General features: G+C 58.2%; 1 protein-coding gene across 2 annotated transcripts; it reads right to left on the bottom strand.

Annotated features, from left to right (window-relative positions):
* Positions 1-453: 453 nt before the first annotated feature.
* On the bottom strand, positions 454-9,513 carry WNT10B (Wnt family member 10B). Of its 2 annotated transcripts, XM_058742932.1 has the most exons (6): positions 6,337-9,513; positions 5,863-6,002; positions 4,837-4,956; positions 4,444-4,706; positions 2,316-2,689; positions 454-1,660 (listed from the first exon to the last, which is right to left on the bottom strand). In XM_058742932.1, the coding sequence occupies exons 3-6, from the start codon at positions 4,908-4,910 to the stop codon at positions 1,202-1,204; spliced, it is 1,170 nt and encodes a 389-aa protein (XP_058598915.1). In that variant the 5' UTR covers positions 4,911-4,956; positions 5,863-6,002; positions 6,337-9,513; the 3' UTR covers positions 454-1,201. The 2 variants fall into 2 exon arrangements, with proteins under 2 accessions (XP_058598915.1, XP_058598914.1); XM_058742931.1 differs by lacking the exon at positions 6,337-9,513 and having other exon boundaries at positions 5,863-6,186.

Raw genomic sequence — 9,513 nt, 5'->3', positions numbered from 1 at the left:
GAAGTACCCCCCTGGTTTTCCACACTGAAAGTTCCCAACTAAATCATTGAGGATCAGGGGCATCTGGGTGGCTCAGCTGGCTAAGAATCCGACTTGATTTTGGCCCAGGTCATTATCTCTTGGTTTGTGAGTTCAAGTCTCACGTCAGGCTCCATGCAGACAGCAGAGCCTATTTGGGATTCTCTCAGCCCCTCCCCTGCTCATTCTCTCTCTCTCTCTCTCTCTCTCTCTCTCTCTCTCTCTCTCTCTCTCTCTCTCTCAGAGAGAAAGAAAGAAAACTTTAAAAATAATAAAGAAATAAATCACTGAGGACCATTTCAAATCCTTTGTGGAGCCAGGCAGGATATGCATAAGCAATGTCATTGAGTATATGAGGGTAGAATTCACCTGGAAAAGAAGCCATGGACTGGGATCCCAAGTGTGGGCAGAAATATCACCACCTGCATCCACTGGTCCAGTAGCTTAATTTATTTTAGTTACAAACAGAAACCAAGAACAAGTCTCAGTACAATAAATTATCCATCCCCATCCCTCCTGCTAAAGAAAGAATAAAAGGCTCAGAGAGTCTTAGGTAAAATTCTTCCTTTGGAGGTTTCCCTTTAACATCTGAAGGGGGGGGGAGGGATAGTTTCCCTAAGGACCTAGACAAACAACCCTCTGAGGACTCAGGGGAGAGGTCCCCCTCCAGCACTCTGTCTCTTCCCCAAGAAAAACCTCTCTACCACCATCTCCCATTACCCCACAAGAGTGGGCCCAGATCACTGTAGAAGAGTTTGGGAATGGCAGGAAGGAATGAGTGGTCTCCCTGGATACTGGTCTTACAGCTCCACACAGTGCCTGGGGCTATCCCTCAAAGGGAAAGAGTGGTCAAACTACAGGGACTCCCCAGCCAGAAGGAAGAGGAACCAGAGCTAAAGGGACCCCAGGGTGGGGGAGAGGGAGGCAATACAGTGCATTTCATCTTAGCTCATTTCTGGTGTTTAAGGAGCAGAAGAGGGGTGACAGCTTTCCCTCCAAGGCCCTCCTACTGTGGGGGAGAAGGCTGCACATCACAGACTCTACCTGACCCCCACCACCCCCAAGCTGCTTCCAGGTAGATACTTGGAGCTTCTAGGAGCCAGGACTGACCCTGGACAGAAATCAGAGCAAAAGGCTGAAAAGGTGCCCCTCCCCTTCCCCAGTGCTGTGGCGAGGCTGGCCCTCACTTACACACGTTGACCCACTCTGTGACCTTGCACTCATCACACAGCACGTAGCAGCACCAGTGGAAGCGGCAATGACAGCGCTCGACTCGTGTCTGCCGGAGCAGGTTGTGCCCACGGCCACAGCACAGGCTGCCACAGCCATCCAGCAGGCGGCTGGTCTTATTGCAGGCCCGGCCCCGAGTGCCCGGGGAGCCCACAGCAGGGTCTCGCTCACAGAAGTCAGGCGACTTCTCAAAGTAGACCAGCTCCCCTGAGAGGCGACGGGGACGCAGGCGGGGCTGGAAGGCTCCGGAGTTGCGGTTGTGGGTATCGATGAAGATGGCCCGACCCAGCCGCTCCCTCAACGCCGCCCCCACTGCCCGGAACTCTGGGGCCGCCCTCCAGCAGGTCTTGAACTGGCAACTGCCCGACGTGCCATGGCACTTGCATTTCCGCTTCAGGTTTTCAGTCACCACCTAGAGCGGCAGAGGGAGGCGAGGTGAAGGGGACGGCAGCAAATGGACAGAGCACAGAGGCACAGGAGAGGGGAGGGAACAGAGAGCACAGGGAAGGATAAATATAGGCGAGAATGACCATGGAATATCAGAAGAGAAAGGGCACTGAACCGCTGGCTAATAGCCCAACTCCCTCATCTTCTGGCTGGAGGACTGAACCCAGAGCAGAGTGATTTGCCCATCTTTAATCACTAGCTGGTGACAGAGACTCAGCTTAGGGAACTAGGTGGTAACAGAACTCAACTCCAGTTGTCTGGACTCCTAGTCCAGTGCTCTTTCCAGAGTGAGCACCAAAATGAGGAGTCTGACCCAAAGAACCCCTAAATTCTGTAGGGAGGCAGCTGTAATAATAGCTATCTATCGTGTAATGAGCACCTACGGAGGACTAAGCACTCTGCCGAGTGCTCCATTTGCTAGCTCCCTCTTAATGACAACGTAAGATAGATATCATTAGAGTCTTTTTACAGATGCAAAACTGAGGTTAAGTAACTTGAGGTCATCCAGATGGTGAGTGGCAATCACCCACCGCATCTCCTCCTCTCATTCTGCTGTGCCTCTCAAACTCTAGCCAGGCCTCGAAAGCTAAGGAGACCCAGGACAAGTTGCACACACATACCTGTCGCCCCACCCTGTTGTTGTGGATTCGCATTCTTGCCTGGATGTCCCGGGGAGCTTCCCTGGAATCCAAGAAATCCCGAGAGAACTTCTCTCCAAAGTCCATGTCATGGTTACAGCCACCCCATTCCCATGTGTCCTGGGGGCCAGGGCTGGGGCCTGAGCCAGGGCCAGGACTGGGCAGGGAGTGGGGGAAACTCTTGCCCCGGGACAGTGCCTGCAGCTGCAGTAGTTTGGCCCTCAGCCGATCCTGCTCGCCACTGCCCTTCCAGCCGCAGCCGCAGCTCACCAGCTTGCCCAGGCTGCAGGCCGTGGCTACCGCGTGCATGACCCCTGCAGCCAGCATGGAGAAGGAAAAAGCACTCTCCCGGAAACCTGGAGATAAAAAGGGTGTGACGGGGGGGATAAGGTTGACAGGCAGCTGAGAGGGGGGAGGTGGAAGGAAATAAGCAGCCACCCTTCAATTCCAGGAATTCCTAACTGGATCCTGACTTTGCCATTTACCAGCTGAATAACTGGGGAGAAAGTCACCGAGAAGAAAGGGAACAGAAGCACAGAGCCTCAGTTTCCTCATCTATTAAGGGCAGGGGTGGGGGAGTGGGGGGTGGACTGAAGTGATCTCTGAGGCCCATCCTGGTTCGGTTACTCTGGGATCTGTGGGTGTGGAGGAAAGAGCTAGCTTGAGGGCAAGACCCCAAGGGTTGGCAGGTGACTGAGAGGGAGTCCCTGAGGTCTTTGAAGATTCGTTCACCGAGTTCTACATCTGAAAGCCTTAGAAATTCCCCAGGGAGCTTGGGTGGTGGGGTGGAAGCCGAGACCTTTGGGGGGGGGGGTGTCTTTTTTTTCCTAAAGCGTCTTTTAACCAACGTTTGAAGCTTCCAGGGCTGGGGGCATCTCCACCACCCCAATACCCCCAAAGCACGGGAACTGTGGAGCTGTCCTTCCCCTTTCCAGTTTCTAGTTTTATATTTGCCCTTTGAGACTGCCCTTTATGTTTATCCTAACCTGCTATTACTCTATAAAATGCTGGGAGGGGGAGAGAGTGAGGGTGATTTTCCCTACGGCCCTATTAAAATATTGGCTTCTTTGTTATGTTTTGGGGGTCACAGAGGCTCAAGATGACAACCCTTTCCCATGCTTCCCATTTGGGTATCAAAGCCTACACCAGGCCCTGTAGGGAAGGAGGGGTCTCTCACTTCCTTTTAGGTAGGGGCTTCCTTGAGCCCTGAGAGGATGAGAGACAGCACCTCTTTAGGGGCCGGGCCTCTCCCACCCCAGGATGCAGGGCTTCTGGCCCAGCCTCCCGACCCCCCCCCCAACCTCCACCCTCCAGGGGTGAAGCTGTTTGCACACGTCTTGGGAATTCCCCCGCAGATGGCAGCTGCCTATTAACCCCGTAGTCCCTGAAGTACTGCCCCCACCCTGGAGCTGAGCGCAGAATGGATCTTTACTCCTCCAGGGAGGAAACTCGGGCATGGCCTGGCAAGAGGCAACGATGCCTTCCAGACCATACCTCCCAGACCAGACCAGCAGTGACCTGTTCTTCGCCCCTCCAGCCGTTCCTCACCTGCTCAGGTGAGAGCCACCTGGGGCCCCCACAGCACAGAGGAGGGGGCTGCTCCCCGGCTTCAAAGTCATCAGGGTCTTTGTTCCCAGCCTCTGCTCCTGGGAACCCCAGCAATTAGGGGAGTAGGTTTAACCCTTAAACGGTTGGGGGCGTCACCCCACCCCCGCTGAGGCTCTGGGGACACCAGCCTGGGCTTGTCCCAGCGGAGAGGGAGAGGGGAGCAAGTTGAGGGAGGGAATGGGGGGGACGTTTGAAGCTTCCAGGGCTGGGGGCATCTCTTCCTCACAGGTGCAACCCAGACTGAGCCTGGTGGAGGCAGGAAAGGGGGGCCCTAGGGTAGGAGAGCAGCGACCCAGCTGCCTTGCCGGCAGCACGCAGGTGGAAGTCAGGAGCAGGGGCCCAGACGAGTGGCCAGGCCCAGCTCCGTGGCTCCCGCGGGGGGAATTCCCAGAGAGGCCCCTCCCCGAGTCGTGAACCGGTCCCTTCCCGCCTCCGCTCGCCTCGGCCGCCCCCCCCCCCCGCCCCCAGCCCCAGAGGCGCAGACCCGCCCGGCCCGGCTCACCGCGCTTGAGGATGGCGCTGTGGTGCGGCAGGCGGCCGCCGCCCTCCAGCGCCGAGCAGTTCCAGCGCTGGTCGCGCAGCTGGTGCTGACACTCGTGGACCGCGATGTGCAGGCCCTGAAGCGCGGATGCCGTCACGTCGGGGCTGCGCAGGCACAGGCCTAGCTGCCGTTTGCTCAGGCCCGACAGCGTCAAGCATACGGTGTTGGCGGTCAGCGGCGGCTCGCCGGGCAGCTTCAGGCCCAGAATCTCATTGCTGAGGGCCCTGGGAACGCAGAAGGCGTTTCGGGGTCTGTGGTCCAGGCCGCGCGCCCCCTCCGACTCCTCCCGTCCCGGGTCGGTGCTTGCAGCCTACGGCTGTCTCGAGGGCTGGGTGACAGGGGGGAATTGCTCACCGACTGCACAACGCCAGAAACAGGAGACCCGCGAAGCCCGAGGGCGGAGGGCGCGGCCGGGGCTCCTCCGGCATGTCGAACCCCGGGCCCGAAGGCCCCGGTGGGCAGATCGATCACGGCCTGCGGGACAGAGAGACTTGGGCGCTCGGGAATAAGGTGGGCTCCCCCCGAGCAACCAAGGATTCCTAACTCACCAGTGCCACCCCAGTGACCCTCCACATTCCTCCCCAAACAAAACAGTAAGAATCATCCCTTGATTCCCAGTCCCCGCACCCTGCGGGAAGACTTAGGGGCCTCGCAGCTGGGGCTTATGCAAGCGCCCCTGGAGCTGGACCCAGCCAGACACAATGCCCGGCACACAGACACACTCACGTGCAGACTCAGACACGCCGACTCACAAACACCACTCCACCATCTTGCCCCCCGGGGCTCCCTCTTGAAGGGCCCCAGGACTGGCTTCCCTCGCCGATACAGTCTCGCTTTTAGGGTTAGGGGGCAGAATTGGGAGGCGGTTCTCCACCAACAGATCGCAGGATGTGGGGGAGGGTCACCTCCAGATGCCGTCGAGGGCAGGCACCCTCCGTGAGAAAGGTGGAGGAATGGGCTCCCAACCCCTCTCTACCCCCTTCTTCTGCAGTTGGGAGAGAGGGGAGGCTCCAGGTGCGCCAGACAGGGAGGGGACCTGGTTCCCGCCTGTAAAGGACCATAGCTCAGGCTGAGTCCTCTTCCTCCTCTGTGTTACCTTTCCTAACTAGTGTTCCCCTCCTTCCAGACGCCCGTCTGTCTGGTCCCCTCAGGTCCCAGCCTCGGTCCCCAACCCTTTGCTCTCGCATTCATTGCCCTTCAGATCTGGGGGTATCCCTTTATTTGCTGTCTTCATCTCTGGCAATATCCCTGGCTCTCTCGGTGTCTCCGTGCCCCTGTGGGCGGATGCGTGTCTGTCTGTCTGTCTGTCTGACTGCCCGTGTGCCTGTCTCGGCCGCGTGTGCTCGTCCCTGCCCTCCCTGCTTTCCCGGCTCCGATTACCTCCAGCTGCTCTGGTGCGGGGTCGCCACCGGCAGGGTTGGGTCGCCTGGGCTCGGGCTTCTCAAACCGTGGGGAGACTGCCTCGGGTTCTGCCCCCTCGGCAGAGCCGCATTCTTCCAGGGTAGGGCCACTCCTCTTCGCTGCTTCCCCAGCGCCGCCGCCGCAGCCGCCGGGAGGAAGGGAGGGAGGAAGGGAGGGAGTGATCGAGAAAGCTAGCGAGCGGTCTAGCAAAGAACTGGGGGCTCTGGCTCTACTCTACTCGTGCCGAGCTCACAGGCGGCTCTGCTGCGGCTGACAGAGTTGCGGCCCCTCCCCGAGCCCCGGGCATCCCCACCCCACTCCTCGCACCCCCCGCCTTGACCCAGGGAGCGCAGCCGCTCCCCCTCCTCCCAGCCTACACACACACCCTCTCCCCCGACGCCTGGGTTCACGCTTGGCCCCACTGAAGGGGGTGGTGACCAAAGTGCCTCTCACCTGCTCTGGGTAGCCAAGTCTGCAAGGAGGGTGCAGGGACCCAGACTAGGGAGATAGGAGCCTGGTCCCAAGTGGTCATTTCTCTTTGCCTCAGTTTCCCCAAGGAGAGCGGGATGGCTGGAGAGTGCCTTTGACACGACGAAGCTGGAGCTGAGAATCAACTTCTCTCCCTGGACACTGCTGTGCAGAGCCCTGAGCCAGAGCGCACCACAAGGCACTCAGAGCCGGCAGGAAAAGCTCCCTTCTGGGTGGCTTGGCTTCCACCCACCTCTGAGCTCTGAGCCTGCCCCTTGGGAGGGGTCAGCCTTGGCCTCAGAGTTTGGTCCTAGCAGAGGCTCGGGTAGCCCCAAAGATCTTCAGCCTTCTCCTCTGCTTCCCTTGGCTTCCAGGCATCCTTGCCTGCGGAGTTCTCCTGCCCTTCCCAGGATCCCCCAGTCTGTACTTGGAGTGGCCCATATCGTCGCTCCATGCTTTCAGACGTGCTTCACATGGTATGAGGAGGGCCTTGGGATCTCAAACAGAGCCCAGCCTGAGGACAGCCAGGGAAAGAGTCCCATCTTGGGGTGCACAGACCAGGACAAACCACCTTAGGGAGCTCCAGTGGCAGTGAAGGGGTTAGGCGCCACTGCGCTCCTGCCTGACTCACCCTCCCAGCTCTAACCACTGCGGGCTATTTTTGCCAGAGAGGGGCCCCAGGCTTCCCAGCCGCCCCCCGCCCCTGCCAGACCGCAGCCCAAGGCACGACTGGCCCCGCGCGCCCGAGGCTGGCACGTTGACTCAGAGACAGGCCCCCTGGGGAAGCAGAGCCACGGGGCTGAAACCCACAGCCACAGTCATCTCTTCCTTGGTGGTGGCCATGCAGCTCGTCTGGGCAGCCAGCCTCCAGCCTGTGCTGCTGCAGAGCCTGCCCTGTGCTGCAGGGGGCACTGTAGTCTAGGGGGCAGAGCGGTCTGAGAGAGGTCAGTGACTTTCATCTGCCCATGTATTTTTTATTGACCACCTTTATGTACCAGGTCTTGAGTAGGCTGGGGAGGTAAAAGTGCCCTGGTTCCTGACACTGGCCAGCTCTGACCAGAAGAGGGTTGCTTTTCTTTGCTTTTGCACCTCTGGGAGCAGGGAAGCAGGAGAAGTAGCCCTATAGCCCCTGCCTCTTCTTCCTGTTTAGAGGCCAAGACCCAAACCATGTGTGGCTTTTGAGGCCACCAGAATCTGCAGTCTCAGTAGCTTTCATCCCTACACCTGGATTCAGCGATCCTTGCCAACGTCCTTGTCCTTCTGCCTGCGTGTTAGCCTGGGACTCCACTCAGGTCCCTGGAGGAAGGGGACAAGGTTTCCTATGCTCCTCTTCTCTTGTGGAGACCTCTTGGACGTTTTTTCTGATTTTTTCTTCTGATTCTACCCTTGTCAGGCTGTAGTGTAGTCAGGTGCCAAGGAATGGCCAGGGTCAGAACTACTACCATAGACTTCAACTTCTCAGTGACTCCAGGGCTCCCCAAGCTGGTCTGTCCAGGGGTCCATACTCCTGTTCCCTCTCCATGCAGAAGCTCAGCTCTGGGACAGAGGCCACAGGCAGGCAGACTGGGTGGCCTGAACTGGCCCTCAGTGCCCTTGGCCCGACCGGCTGGCCTGAGCACTGACCCGCAGGCGGCTGGAGGGTGGTGGAGCAGGCGGGGTCTGGAGAGGGCTGCGGGTACACACCCATTGCCTAATACCCCAAGCACGCAGCCAGCTCCAGGAAAGGGGAGGGGCGGGAACCAGAGAGACCTTGACAGGGGTTGGGGCCATGACAGGAGGGGGAAAGTGAGGGGCTGTCATTCCTCTGGGGAGGGAGTGGGAGCAAGCTGGTCCTCCTTCCCTTCGATGAGAAGACTGGAGGGCTGCCTTCCCATCATGAGGATGGAGGGTGGGTGTAGCAAGAACAATCTGGGAAGAACACTGGAGCCCTGGAGGGCGGGGGTCAAAGAGAAGAGTGGGGGCCCCCGGGAGATTGGGGGATCGAGCAACCGAGGCGGTGGCTAATGCAGAGCAAAGCCTCGGGAACCTCCTCCTCCTCCCCCCCTCATGTTTGCCTTGGCCCGGGGTCCCGGGTGACTCATCTATTGCTGAGCCGCTGATAGGGGCGGCCAGGCCCGGGGAACCCAAATTATAGGCCCAGGAGGGATGGATGCGCCCTCAGCGGTGAGCTCAGCTGTGCTGCCCACCCTCCGCCTGTCACGCCTTCTGTTGTAGCACCACAGGCCACCGCCCGGAGGCACCAAAGGGTCCACAGTCCGACTGTGTCGGACTCTCAGGGAAAACCCCAACAGTTGAGCGGTTGGCCCCAACAAATCTGTGGGATTACCCTAGAAAGAACTTTGCCCCCTTCTCTACCAGAGGCTGATGCCTTCCCGGCCCAAGGAGGCAGTGCCGCCTGCTGGTGCTTCAAAGGAAGGTAGGCTCTTCTGTCCGTGAACTCTCAGCCCTAGTTCCCTGCTTCCTCCCCACACCCCCCAAATAAAGCCCCTTTTCCCTCCAGTATCTCTCTCCCCTGTTCCTGCTCCAGGGAGGTGCTTTGCTACTGGTTTTCTACTTCAAGCCTTTAAAGTTATCCGTGGTCAAAGTGATAGAAAAACAGAGCAAGGTAAAGGAGATAGGTGGTGGGATTCCGCTTTATATAGGGGGATGGGAAAGGAAGTGAGGGAACAAACCCACGGAGATGTCTGAGGACGGGCATTCCAGAAGTCAGAAAAGCAGGTGCAAAGATCTGGAGACAGGAACTCATTTGGGATGTTCAAGGAATTAGCAACTAGGCCAGTGCCGCCAAAGGGAGGAAGCCACAGGGGTGATAACTGGTGCGCAATGAAGTGAGAGGACAAGGAAGGAGCAAGATGGGCCATATAGGGCTGTGGAGGCCACTGTAAAGATTTTGCCTTTTTCTTTGAGTGAGATTGGGGAGCATTGGAAAATTCCCAGCAGAGGAATGAAATGATCTGACTTCTGTTTTGGAAAGAATGCCTCTGGCTGCTCTGTGGATAAGAGACTGGGGGGGTGGGGTGGGCGGGGAGCAAGATGGAGTGGCCATTTACTGAGATGGGACCACTGAAGAAAGACCTGGTTAGGATGGGGAAGAATCAGGAGTTCAGTGTTTTCTGTTTTTTTTTTTTTAATGTTTATCTATTTTCTAGAGAGAGAGGAGGA

The sequence above is a fragment of the Neofelis nebulosa genome, chromosome 8 (genome assembly GCF_028018385.1).
Source record: "Neofelis nebulosa isolate mNeoNeb1 chromosome 8, mNeoNeb1.pri, whole genome shotgun sequence".
Taxonomy (NCBI): domain Eukaryota; kingdom Metazoa; phylum Chordata; class Mammalia; order Carnivora; family Felidae; genus Neofelis; species Neofelis nebulosa.
Note: the sequence above shows the minus strand (reverse complement) of the source record. Positions and strands in the feature narration are given on the sequence as shown.